At 41.9% G+C, this 14,178-nt stretch overlaps 1 protein-coding gene across 5 annotated transcripts in view; it reads left to right on the top strand.

The window, feature by feature from the left end:
* The window catches only part of ACACB (acetyl-CoA carboxylase beta), a 166,513-nt gene that overhangs the window by 133,736 nt on the left and 18,599 nt on the right, over positions 1-14,178 (top strand). For all 5 annotated transcript variants that reach the window (XM_037816975.1, XM_037816972.1, XM_037816974.1 and 2 more), the window contains 8 exons: positions 358-414; positions 659-700; positions 5,103-5,318; positions 6,142-6,297; positions 7,144-7,347; positions 8,864-9,019; positions 12,874-12,996; positions 13,091-13,360. In XM_037816975.1, coding sequence (XP_037672903.1) covers positions 358-414; positions 659-700; positions 5,103-5,318; positions 6,142-6,297; positions 7,144-7,347; positions 8,864-9,019; positions 12,874-12,996; positions 13,091-13,360 — 1,224 coding nt within the window. The remainder of the gene's footprint in view (positions 1-357; positions 415-658; positions 701-5,102; positions 5,319-6,141; positions 6,298-7,143; positions 7,348-8,863; positions 9,020-12,873; positions 12,997-13,090; positions 13,361-14,178) is intronic.

The following is a 14,178-nucleotide window of genomic DNA, read 5'->3' as shown; positions in this document are numbered from 1 at the left end:
TTACAATTCTCCAATTCAGAGGCTTTTAATATATTCAAAGAGTGTGCAACCATCATCACAATCAGTTTTTGAACATTTTCATAACTCCAAATAGAAACCCCATGCCCATCAGCAGTCACTCCCCTTTCTCCCCTATTCGTAGCGTCTGGCAACGCCTAACATACTTGCTGTCTGCATGGATTTGCCTATCCTGGGCATTTCATGTAAATGGAATCATATAATACGTGGCCTTTTCTGCCTGTTTTCTTTCACTTAGTATAATGTTTTCAAAATTCATCCATATTGTAGCATGTGTTAGTGCATTATTCCTTTTTATGGCCAAATAATACTCCATTGTTTCTTTGGTTTTTAATGCAGAAAAATATCCTTGTGGATTGTGGACTCCGAAGAATCACTTTCCTGGTTGCCCAAGAGGTCAGTCCAATTTTCAGTTCCTCTTTATGAGTGTTTTCCATTTTCCAAGACTAATGGCCAATTATTTGATTTTTGTTCTGTCAATTGGAGTGGAAGAGATCCATCGCTGGAAAAGAGAAAGCTTCCCAAATGATTCATTCTAGAAGTGGACCGGGTTATCGTTCAAAATCACAAAACAAATGTGTGGACATCTAGATGAGCCTTGCGTGATCTAATTGCCTTTCGTATGGATTTCTTTTTGCAGAAAGAATTTCCCAAGTTTTTCACGTTCAGAGCAAGAGATGAGGTATGACTTAAAGCAATGACATTATTCTCTCATGGTGTCTTTGATATTCATAAAGAGTATGGCTACCTGACCAGAAGGCATCCCCAAATTCTAGAACATGGCGGCTTTTATGCCTGCCTCTGGGATTGTATTTCCGATGAGCCCACTGGTTTTCCTGTGCAGAGCTCACACCCTGGGTTCCCTGTCCTTTTAGCATTTGCTGCAGGGTTCTCTCTCAGTTGGTTAACTTTTTTTTTTTTTCTTTTTAATTTCTATTGGGATTGTTCAGATACCATACAATTATCCAAAGATCCAAAGTATACAATCAGTTGTCCCCAGTACCCACATACAGCTGTGCATCCATCACCGCACTTAATTTTTGTTCAATTTTTAGAACCTTTTCATTACTCCAGACAAGAAATAAAGTGAGAAATGAAAAAAGAAAAAGAAAAAAAAAGAAAAAAAGAAAAGGAAACCCCAATCCTCCCATATCCCTAACCAACCCCCCTCAATTGTTGACTCGTAGTGTTGGTAAAGTACATTTGTTACTGTTTATGAAAGAATGTTGAAATACTACTAACTGTAGTATATAGTTTGCAATAGGTATATATTTCTTCCCTATATGCACCTCTATTATTAACTTCTAGTTGTATCGTCATACATTTGTTCTGGTTCATGGAAGAGTTTTCTAATATTTGTACAGTTAATCATGGACATTGCCCACCATAGGATTCAGTTTTATACATTCCCGTCTTTTGACCTCCAACTTTCCTTCTGGTGACGTATATGACTCTGAGCTTCCCCTTTCCACCTCATTCACGCACCATTCGGCACCGTTAGTTGTTCTCACATCTTGCTACCAACACCTCTGTTCATTTCCAAACATTTAAGTTCATCCTAGTTGAACATTCTGCTCATACTAAGCAACTGCTCCCCATTCTTAAGCCTCGTCCTATGTTTTGGTACCTTATATTTCATGGCTATATATTTCATGAGTTTACATATTATAATTAGTTCTTATCAGTGAGACCCTGCAATATTTGTCCTTATGTGTCTGGCTTATTTCATTCAGTATATTGCCCTTGAGGTTTTGTCATCAACCCATTTTTTTTTTTAAGATGGTTTTGTTCACACACCATACATTCCTTCCTAAGTAAACAATCGATGGTTCTCTGTCTGGTCACGTATTTATGTGTTCACCACCTTCACCACTGTCTATATAAGGGTATCTACATTTCTTCCACAAGGCAGGAGGGAGAGTCAAAGAAGGTAGAGAGGCAAAAGAAAGAGGGAAAAAAAATGACAGCTAGGAAGTAGCAAAAAAAAGGAAAAGTAACCTTAAATCAAAGGAAAAGAGTCAGACACCACCACCAATGTCAAGTGTCTAACATGCCTCCCCTATCCCCCCCATTATCTGCATTTACCTTGGTATATCACCTTTGTTACATTAAAGGAAGCATAACACAATGTTTCTGTTAGTTAGTCTCTAGTTTACGTTGATTGCATCCCTCCCCCAATGCCTCCCCATTTTTATCACCTTGCAAGATTGACATTTGCTTGTTCTCCCTCGTAAAAGAACATATTTGTACATTTTATCACAATTGTTGAACACTCTAGATTTCACCAAGTTATACAGTCCCAGTCTTTATCTTTCCTCCTTTCTTCTGGTGTCTCACATGCTCCCCACCTTCCTCTCTCAACCGTATTCATAGTTATCTTTGTTCAGTGTACTTACATTGCTGTGCTACCATCTCCCAAAATTGTGTTCCAAACCATGCACTCCTGTCTTCTCCTGTCACTCTGTAGTGCTCCCTTTAGTATTTCCTGTAGGGTGGGTGTCTTGTTCACAAAGTCTCTCATTGTCTGTTTGTCGGAAAATATTTTGAGCTCTCCCTCATATTTGAAGGACAGCTTTGCTGGATATAGGATTCTTGGTTGGCAGTTTTTCTCTTTCAGTATCTTAAAATATATCACACCACTTCCTTCTTGCCTTCATGGTTTCTGCTGAGAGATCCGCACATAGTCTCATTAAGCTTCCTTTGTATGTAATGGATCACTTTTCTCTTGCTGCTTTCAGGAGTCTCTCTTTGTCTTTGACATTTGATAATCTGATTATTAAGTGTCTTGGCCTAGGCCTGTTCAGGTCTATTCTGTTTGGAGTACGCTGCGCTTCTTGGATCTGTAATTTTATGTCTTTCATAAGAGATGGGAAATTTTCATTGATTATTTCCTCTATTATTGCCTCTGCCCCTTTTCCCTTCTCTTCTCCTTCTGGGACACCAGTGATAAGTACATTATTGTACTTTGTTTCATCCTTAAGTTCCCGGAGACATTACTCATGTTTTTCATTCTTTTCTCCATCTGCTCCTTTGCGTGTAGGCTTTCAGGTGTTTTGTTCTCCAGTTCTTGAGTGTTTTCTTCTGCCTCTTGAGATCTGCTGTTGTATGTTTCCATTGTGTCTTTCGTCTCTTGTGTTGCGCCTTTCATTTCCGTAGATTCTACTAATTGTTTTTTTTGAACTTTCAATTTCTGCCTTATGTATGCCCAGTGCTTCCTTTACAGCCTCTATCTCTTTTGTGAAATATTCTCTAAACTTTTTGAACTAATTTAGCATTAGTTGTTTAAATTCCTGTATCTCAGTTGAAGTGTACGTTTGTTCCTTTGACTGGGCCATAGGTTCATTTTTCTTAGCGTAGGTTGTAGTTTTCTGTTGTCTAGGCATCTGACCTCCTAGGCCACCCCAATCAGGTTTTCCCAGACGAGAACAGGCTCAGGTCACAGAAGGAGGAAATATTCAGTATCCGGTTTCCCTGATGGTTTTTCTTAGAGGATTGATACACCTGTGCTTTTCTGCCCGGCAGGTGCACCTGTCAGCCTGTCACCGGCTGGTGTAAGAGGGTGTGGCCTGTGGCTCTCCTCCCCCAGGCTTTGGGGTCTGGTTCCAGAAAGGTGGGCAGTAGAGCTGGCCCCTCCCTTTCCTCTTGGGAAGCTATACCCCCTCCAGAGAGGTCATCTGCCTATCAATAAGTTCTTTGTTTCTCTGACTCTGCTGATCAAAGTGTTTTGATTTTAAAATGGCTGAGGCTGTCTTTACTGCAAAGCGCTGCAGGCTGAAAATGGCTGAGGTTTTCTCCACAGAGAGAGAAAGGGACAGAAAAGCTCCCAGGTTCACCCATCAGCCAGAGATAGCACCTGATCCTCTGGGCTCCCTGTCCTGAGACAGATATGTCCCCCGACTCTCCCAAGGTCAGTTATCACCAAAAGCCTCTGTCTGCTTGTTGGGGATTCGTTGTCTGTATTGAGCAGTTAACATTAAGACCCCAGTTGGAGCTGGGCTGAGAGAGTGCTGCTCTCTAGCACCGTAAGGCTTCTGTGAGGGAGGGGCTCTCAGCTCTCGGCTCTCGGCTCTCAGCGCGGGTCTGCAGTTTTACCTACAGATTTTATGCTGCAATCTCGAGCATTCCTCCCAATTCAGGTTGGTGGATGATGAATGGACAGTCACGTTTGTCTCCCCACAGTTATTCCAGGTTATTCACTAGTTTTTTGGTCATTTTTGAATTGTTCCGGGGGGGACTAACAGTCTTCCACTCCTCTCTATGCTGCCATCTTAGCTCCTCCCTCAGTTGGTTAACTTTTAAACACGCTGGTGTACTCAATGAGACAGTTTTGCCAACCTCTTTTTTCTCATGTTCTTCTGAAACAGTGGCTGGTAAATTACAGCCTGTGGGCTGGCTGCCTGTTTTTATAAATAAAGTTGCACTGGGACACAGCTGTACCCATGTGATCAGTATCATCTGTGGTGGCTTTCATGCTATGACAGCAGAATTGATTAGTTGCCCAGATAGTACAGTCTGTCAGCCTAAGACATTTGCTATCTGGTCTTTTAAGAAAATTCCTGAACCTCTTCTAGAACAGCTGGGCTTGTTCCCAACACATGGTCTCTGACTCCACCAAATTCAGTGTTTTGTATTTTAATTTATCCAAAGCCTCATCTTTTCTAGCTAAGAAGTATCCCTTCTTTAGATCCTTCATTTTGCTCTTCAGTTCGTTCTCCAGCATTGTCAGTTGCTCCCTTTTGAGGGGCAAGGAGAATTCACAAAGAAAGCAAGATTTAGAGACTTCCTGAGAATTACTGCATACTGTGATGGAAAGAGAGCAGCGTGGTCATGCTGGCAGATGCCAAGGATCAGCTAAGTTCACCCTTGAGCTAAGAGGTGCACGCACGCAGCTCTCCTCTGCATCTTAGCCAAACCCCAAGTCTCTTGAGCCCCTAGGGTTGCCCACAATTAGGCAACATGATGAATGCTAAATCCGGGAACACCAGGGGTCTGCAGGACAGGGCCTGGTCCAGGGAGGATGACAATCCGGTGTCAAACTCTGCACATGTCTGTCTGTCTGTCTTCTCTCTCTGGTCGGCCTACAGTTTGCAGAAGATCGCATTTACCGCCACTTGGAGCCTGCCCTGGCCTTCCAGCTGGAGCTCAGCCGGATGCGAAACTTCAGCCTGACCGCCGTGCCCTGCGCCAACCACAAGATGCACCTTTACCTGGGCGCTGCCAAGGTGAAGGAGGGTTTGGAAGTGACGGACTACAGGTTCTTCATCCGAGCCATCATCAGGCACTCGGACCTGATCACAAAGGTAAAATGTCTGAGCTCCTTGCTCCTGCACTGGCCTTTCATTCATTGAGTCCCTGCTCTGTGCTGGGGCCTGGCTGGACACTGGGGATAGGACAGTGCCCTGGACACACGTGGCCCTGCCCTCCTGCCCTTGGGACTTTCCAGTAGCAGGGGGAGGTGGGGCAGGAGGAGACCTATCATTATGTCCCGGCCAGTAGCGTGAACATCGGTTTCTTATGTTACCTGCATTTCTTTGCATGAGACAATAGAAAGATACTGGCTTGTTGGGGGGTGGTTCTTTTATTTTCGGGTTGAACCCATGATCATTTTTCACTGTTTCTCACAAGTTCAAACAATGCTAAAAATGGTCTTTAAGAATCAAGTAAAAAAGACCCACAATCCTGCCACGCAGAGGCCAGCCCCCTTGGTGACCCTTTCTAGATGGAAGTCCATCTGTGGAGCTGTAGGTCTCCTGTTACAGATGGGACCTCACATTTACTTCTAGGTCTCTTTCCGCATTGGTGGATCTTCATCCACCTTTTGGATGCCTGTTGCATGGCATATCCTTGCATGGTTTCACCATGTGTGTAATGTTTTTGCTAATCCCCTATGGATGGATTGTTAAACTAGTCTCAGTTTTTTGCTGCCACAAACACCTAGACAAAGAGCTTTGTGTTCCCCTCATCTCCGGAAGCAGGGCTGCAGTTCTCACCTGGCACTTTTTGGAGGAGGGGGTAGTTTTTGCCTCCTCTTCCCCTGACATCTCCAAGGCTGAGTTTCTGGCCAGTGGGGAGCAGGCCCTGCACCCCTCACTCCAGCTGCTACCCTTCCTTCCCCTTTGGCAGGAAGCTTCTTTCGAGTATCTGCAGAATGAGGGCGAGCGGCTGCTCCTGGAGGCCATGGACGAGCTGGAGGTGGCCTTCAACAACACCACCGTGCGCACTGACTGCAACCACATCTTCCTCAACTTCGTGCCCACGGTCATCATGGACCCCTCCAAGGTCTCGCCTCCGGGGCGCTCTCCCCAGGCTCTGAGCTAACCCCCGCTGGGGTAGAGGGCGAGGGGAGCTCTTCCTGCCCTGCCACACTGGGCTGTTATCTCCTGGCAGTCACGCCCTGAGTTCTGGGATGAACGTGTCCATGTTTGAGCCTCCCTTCCCATGGGAGGATGACAAGCCTTCCATTGTTCGATTCCAGAGCCGTATTTCAGCCACAACCAACAGGACTTCCCCTGCTGTGAAGTTCACCCTGCACAAGTGTGCTTCACTTGCAGGAAGATACGGATGCCCCACATGTCTTGCAAAAATTTTGTCCTCTTCCTGGCTCCAGGCTCTGTTGGGGACCACGGGCAGGTGGGAGGGGGTAGTGGTGAGGACCTGGTACTTGAGGCCCAGATGTTCTCCGTAAGCTGGTTCTTCATGTGCAGGCGGAGTTTTTAGGGTGGTGATTCTGGGATGAAAGAAGTCCACCCCGACTCCCATCCGTCCATGTAAATCCCAGAAGAAAAAGAACACGTAGGCTTGGGGTGTGTGATGGAGGTAAAGATGATATAACGTAGGAGTACTAGCTCTGCCATTTGCCAGCCTCAGTTTCCTCATCTGTCGATGGGGGATAAAAATGCCAAATTCCCTGAGTAATTATGAGGATGAAATGAGATAACGAGTTTTAAAGGCTTAGCAAGGTGCCTTTGGTTATCATTAGCTAATAATTGTTCCTTGTGTGCTGGGTCCCAGGCATTTTGCATTCAGTGTCTTAGCCTCCCATCGTTATTAGTACTAGAACTATTAAAGCACATGGAATGGGCTCTGAAATTGGAGCCACATTGGAATCCCTGTGGTTTTGGGCAGATCGAGGAGTCGGTGCGTTTCATGGTCATGCGCTACGGCAGCCGGTTGTGGAAGCTCCGTGTGCTGCAGGCTGAGGTCAAGATCAACATCCGCCAGTCCACCACCGGCAACGCCATTCCCATCCGCCTGTTCATCACCAACGAGTCGGGCTACTACCTGGACATCAGCCTCTATGAAGAAGTGCCTGACCCCAGATCCGGAAACGTAAGGCTTGGCCGGGCCGGGCTGGGTGTCCGAGGTCCTAGGTCGGAGCAGGGTCAGGCTCCGTGGAAGATGGAGACGTCGGTGGAGATGCCATTCGATGGCTGCTTTGCCTTGCCATGCGTATTGGGGGGGTAGTGCCTCTTGGATTTATGATAAGTGTGTTAGCTTCTGAATCCTGGTAGTCTAGGAAGGAGGAATCCTCCAAAGTTTACTCAATTCTAGGGCTGTATTATTTGTGGTAACAAGTGAAGCACCGTGGTTGATTTTTTTTTCCCCCAATTGGGTTAGTCATCAATCATTTATCAAAAAGAAAAAAAAATCATAAATACGTGATCCAGCAGTGATCAATTTAGCCTAGAGTCAAAGCAGAAGAGACAAATAAGTGAAACAAATAAGAATGTGGACACTCTATGCAGAAAGACCTGGGTTCAAATCCAGGCTCTTCTAATTAGTTGAGTGTCTGGGAACAAGTTTCTTAAAATTCTCAGAGCCTCAGTTTTCACTTCTGCAAAATAGTTATAATAAGAATGTGGTAGATATGGTTTTGTGAGAATCTGTAAGGACAATACAGATTAAAAAAGTATGCAGTAAAAAACACGGAAGGCCACAATGAATAGTGAGAACAAATCCCCAGGACCACGGACACTGAGCAGAAACGTCAATATTTTCACACCTTATTCCTACCTAACCATCGACATTTAAGTGCTTCTATTCATGAATTTAATTAATTTTGAAATGTAAAATACTTTGTTTGGTTACAGTGTTGATGCAATTTTGAATGCATAGCACTCTTAAATGACCTTAATAATCTTTGACTAAATGACAGTGGCCTTCAGACCCACATATATTGACTCCTATTATAGCAGATTCTTTTGAGAAAGAAAACCAAATTTAGTAGAGAGTGGGGAGGAAGATCAATGAACTTTAGTAATTTAATTATTAAATGTTTCTTAAGCCGTCATCTGGGGAGTGCTAAGAGAAATATGCACTTAGAACGAAAATGGCCATTAGATATCAACAAATGAACCTTCTCTGTTTTCAGATAAAAGGAATTTCAAAAATTATGGTTAAAAAATTTGACAGACAATGGAGTGTATGGCATCCTTGTGGCTACCAGCACATGGTACATGATTTTAAGTCATTAAAAAGCTAACTGTCCTAAATGCACTGTTTTCCTCGATTGGCTCCTGGAACAGAAAAATGACAGTAGAGGAAAAACTAGTGATGTATGAATCAAGTCTAGAGTTTAGCCAATAGTATTGTACCAGTGCTCATTTCATGTTTTGGAGGAATAAAGCTGTGGTGAGTATATTAGTTATGGTTCTCTAGGGATACAGAGTGGTTGATTTTAATATAACCCTAGATTGGTTTTCCTTAGGGAAATAGATATTTTCCCCAACCATGCGTTTAGAATAGAAGTGAGGACTGGGTAGAAATAAATCAGGGAGGGCCACGGTTCTCGGCGAGTCAGGGAACTACCTTCCTCACTCTCTCTATATTTCTTTTTATGCTCCAGATCATGTTTCACTCCTTTGGAAACAAACAAGGGCCCCAGCATGGGAGGCTAATCAACACCCCTTACGTCACCAAGGACCTGCTTCAGGCCAAGCGATTCCAGGCTCAGTCTCTGGGGACCACTTACGTGTACGACTTTCCGGAAATGTTCAGGCAGGCAAGTCCTGTGGCTCAGACATGCCACCCCCCATCCCCCTGCCCCGGGGTCCCCTTGACAGACCCTCACCCCTCAGTACCAAATCTCCATCCCGAAGATCCAGTCTAAAGAACAAGGTCTTCCCAAATAAAAAGAAGTTAGCATTAGGAATGATTAAGTAGTCATTTTTTTTCTAAAACAAATAAAATTTTATGCCAATCATAAAAGTAATATAATGTAGAAATTTTGAAAAATAAAGGGGAGTGGAAAAAAAGAAGAAAATAACTTAAAGCTCTATGTCCTAAAGAAAAATTGCTTGACATTTTGATGATTTCCTTCTAGTCTTTTTTTTTTCTCTTTTATTCATTGTTCATTTATTTATTTGTTTTAGAGCAGTTATATGAAAAATCATGCAGAAAGTACTGAGTTCCCATATTAAGTACCTGCTGCTTGCATCTGGGGATAGATGTGGTATGAGGAAGAGGATTTAGTCTCCTTTTTTTTAAATAATGCTCCTTGTGTTTTCTGATTATTAAAGTATATATTGGAAAATATAAAAAGTAGGAATAGGAAAATAAGATTCCATCCATAATTGACTCGCCAATGATGACTGCAGTCACGTTGTAGTGTTTCCTCTGAGTATTTTCTCTGTGCCTTAATTTTTTTACATAGTAGGGCCTTTTAAAAGGTGACCTAACAGGCTGGCGTTGATGATACGACCGTCTGCTTACATCCCCTCCACTGGCTTCTGAATGGTGCTTAGGAAACCGAGGTGGTGGACCTGCCGCCATAAGCAGGAGGGCTTTATTTTGCAGAGTTGCACAGGAGATGCACAAAAGTGGGACGAGCTGCTATTTAGAGTCCCTCAGGCCTGGATTTGAATCCTGATCTTCTCTTGCTTTCTCTGTGTCCCTGGGCAAATTCCTTTACCCTCTGGGCCTCAGTTTCCTCCTCTATAAAATGGGGATCATAATAATACCTACCTCTAAAGATTGCTGTGAGAAATAAATGTAAAGTATTGAGTAGGTGCTTGATAAATGGAAACTTCTGTTATTAAGAACGGCATTGTATGTGTCCTTTCACCTCTGACCTCAAGGGCTTTAGAGTATGGAGCATGACTCAATCAGGAGCAGATCCATCCTCTTTCTCTTAGATAAAGAAACAGAAGAATGCTATGGTCAATTTTATGCCCATAAATTTGAAAACTTGGGAGAAATGAGAACTATCCAAGAAAAATATATTTTATTAAGACTGACTCAAGAAGGAATAAAAAACCCGAATAGATTATAAGCATTAAAGAAATTAAATTAATAGTTCAAAAACTCTGCCCACCAAAAATGGACCCAGTTTCTAGTAAACCTTCAAGGACCAGATAATCTCCATCTTACAGAAATTATTTAGAAAATAGAAAAATAAGGTATTTTTGTCTGAACTCATTTTATGAGGTTAGTATTAACCTTTATTAGGACATTAGAAGGGGAAATGATCTTCTTTACACTCATGAACACAAAAATCCTAAATGAAATATTAACAAATGAAATCCAATAATGAATTAAAAAAATTAGACCACATATATATGATGACCAGGTAGAGTTTATCCTGTGTCTCTCACACTAGGAAATTTATGAATTAATTACTGTATTAATAGATTAAGAAAGACTTAAATTTCTTAATAGATGCAGAAAATGTATTTGATGAAACATTATTCATAATGAAAACTTTTAATAAACTAGGGATAGAAGGAAATTCATTTATTCTGGTAAAAGATAACCTAAAATTAACAGCAGCTAATGGTGAAATGCTAGAAGTATTTAAAGACAGGTACAGGACAAAATCCCCGTCATCACCACTTGTATTCAACATTTTTACTGGAGGTACTAGTCACAAGAAATAAAAACTAGAAAAAAAGAATCAAAATAGTATTTTTTTGTTTGCTTTTTTGCAGATGATATGAATGTCGATATAAGAACTCCAAGCATAAATACAGAACTAACTAGGCAATACAGCAAGGATGCTAGATATAAGATCAATATATAAAAATTATTTGCATTCCCATAGACAGCATAATTGTAAAATTAATTGGAAGAAAATACCATTTACACAATCAAGATCAACTATAAGTTTATGTAGAAAGTTTTAAAACGTTATTGAAAGGCTTTAAGCCTGAAAAATGGACAGATATAGTATGCTCAGGAATGATGGGAAGAGTCAGTATTGTGAAGATGTCAGTTCTGCCCATATGAATAAATTCAGGACAATTCTGATTAAAATAACAATAGAGATTTTTGTGAAACTTGGAAAGCTGATCTTAAAGTTCAAGCAGAATCCTGTGAATAATAGGTAAAACAATTTTGGAAAGGAACGAAATTAGGAGGACTCACCTTAGCAGATGTCATGACTTATTTTAAAGCAACAGTAAGTAAATAAGACAATTGTGCTATTATGGTGCTAGAGTTGAACAGATAGACCAGTGGAATGGAATAGAGAGCCTAGGATATGACCTACTCATAAATAGAACCTGATATAATGCAGAGATGGGATTCCAAACTGGGGGAGGGACTCCTGAATAAAAGATACAGAGAATTTGCCTATCTAATTGGAAAAAATAAATTTAGATTTCTACTTGATACAGTACACTGAAATAAAATAAAATAAAATAAAATAATAAAATAAGGAATTAGAGCCACTTAGGGTCAGTGAGAAAGTATGAACTATATAGGAAAAGACCCATAAGTACAATTTCATTAAAACCTAAAAATTCTTTATATAAAAGAACAAACAAACTCCAGGTTGGGAGAATATGTTTGACGAGAGATTAAAATCTAGATGATCTACAGAGCACTTACAAGCAAAACTGTAAAAAATATGGGAAGAAGTTATAAACAGGAAGCTCACAGAAAAGAAACTTACATGGTCACTAAAGACATTAAAAGATATTAAAAAAGATATTAACAGTCTTTTAATCAGGGATCAGTGCCACACTAACAGGTCAACACCACAATACAGCATAACTTCACATCTAATAGGTGGGTGAACATTTAAAAATTTGGTACAACCAAGTGCTAATGAGTATATGGGGTAAAGGAGCTCTTACGCTTTCTTAGTAGACTTATAAATGGGGACAAAATCTTTGAGAGCAGTTTGACAAGATCAAGTAAAGTTGAAGAAGCTTCACATACTCTGTGACCTGGGGGTTCCAACCCTAAGAGCATACTTGGTGAAACTCTTATCCATGTTTATAAGATGAGAACATAAGGTGTTCATTACAGCCTTATTAGCAATTCTGTAGAATCAAAAACAACCTAGACATTTTATGTAGGGTTATGAATAAATAAATTCACACCATGGAAAACTAAACAGCCGGGAAAATGAATAAATCAGAGTGAAATGTGTCAATATGGATAAATCTCTCAAACATAACAGAGTAGAAAAAGGAAGTTGCACCACGCTGTGTCCAGTGTCATACCATTTAACAGTTAAGTCCTGCAAAATAATACTACTTGTTTTAGCTATAAGCATTCCTGATAAAGTGAAACTATAGAAACATGCACAGGACTGATGGATGCTAAATTCACGATAATGGCTTCCTCAGTGTCAATGAGTGGGGAGGGTCTTCAACTGCATCTTTTATATCTTATTCCTTTTTAAAAAATCAAGCAGCTATTGACAAATTAAGACTTGAAAAAGCCACAAGACGGTTACCCAGATGTGTGTTTATTATTTTACGGATTTTTCTGCATATTCATCATTAAACAGAAAAGGACTGGAAAATTCACACCAGAATCATGACACATCACCCAAGTCAGCTGCACCTGGGAAGGAAAGCACTTTTCCTCCTGATGACTTCAAACGTTTCTCTCCTCCCTTTCTTCCAGGCTCTCTTTAAACTCTGGGGCTCCCCGGACAAGTACCCCAAAGACATCCTGACCTATACGGAGCTCGTCCTGGACTCTCAGGGGCAGCTGGTGGAGATGAACCGACTTCCTGGGGAAAATGAGGTCAGAGCTCAGTGGAGCCCAGCCCCTGTGGGGAGGGGGGGGAATCACCCTTTAAAGAAACAGACCCATTGTCCCCGTGCATTCTTCTTGCCAGGTGGGCATGGTGGCCTTCAGGATGAGGTTTAAGACCCAAGAGTACCCCGAAGGACGGGACGTGATTCTCATCGGCAACGACATCACTTTCCGCATCGGCTCCTTTGGCCTGGGAGAGGACCTCCTGTACCAGCGGGCGTCCGAGCTGGCCCGAGCAGAGGGGATCCCCAAGGTCTACCTTGCAGCCAACAGTGGAGCCCGCATCGGCCTCGCCGAGGAGATCAAACACATGTTCCAGGTGGCGTGGGTGGACCCCGAAGACCCCCACAAGGTACGTCCCTTAGCTGGTGGGGCGGCGTGCTTCTGCTCAGCTGGCACTGCGTTCTCGACGGGGGCCGATACACCTTACTCTTTTTAGGTGGAAAGCACAGTGTCGTTATGGTGCATGAGTAGACTGCGATCTGTGGTATTAAAATGAAGGCTCCTTGGGGAGGGGGGTTGATAACTGTTGAGAAACCGTGAGTCAAAGGGACAAGAAGAAGCGTGAGGTTGTGTGTTAAAGCTGAGAGGACAAGCACAGAGCAGACCCTTCATTTGCAGCTGTCATTACTAATGTTACCAACATGCTATTAACATGCCTTTGTTAACACGTTATTAAACAGCCCCTACAGTGCTGACATTTTTTTAAATTAAATTCAGTTTTATTGAGATATATTCACATACCATACAGTCATCTATGGTGTACAAGCATCTGTTCTCAGCACCATCATATAGTTATGCATTCATCACCCCAATCTAGTTTTGAACATTTTCCTTACAAAGAATCAGAATAAGAACAAAAAATAGAAGTAAAAAAGAACACCCAAATCATCCCCCCCATCCCACTCTATTTTTCATTTAGTTTTTTGTCCCCATTTTTCTACTCATCTGTCTATACACTGGATAAAGGGAGTGCAATCCACAGGGTTTTCACAATCTCACAGTCACCTCTTGTAAGCGGCATTGCTATACAATTGTCTTTAAGAGTCAAGGTTGGAGTTTGATAGCTTCAGGTATTTACTTCTAGCTATTCCAATACATTAAAACCCAAAAAGTGTTATCTATATACTGCATAAGAATGTCCACCAGAGTGACCTCTGGACTCCATTT

Source organism: Choloepus didactylus, chromosome 23, assembly GCF_015220235.1.
Source record: "Choloepus didactylus isolate mChoDid1 chromosome 23, mChoDid1.pri, whole genome shotgun sequence".
Classification (NCBI taxonomy): Eukaryota; Metazoa; Chordata; class Mammalia; order Pilosa; family Megalonychidae; genus Choloepus; species Choloepus didactylus.
The sequence above is the reverse complement of the archived record's forward strand: the minus strand, read 5'-3'. Positions and strand labels throughout refer to the sequence as shown.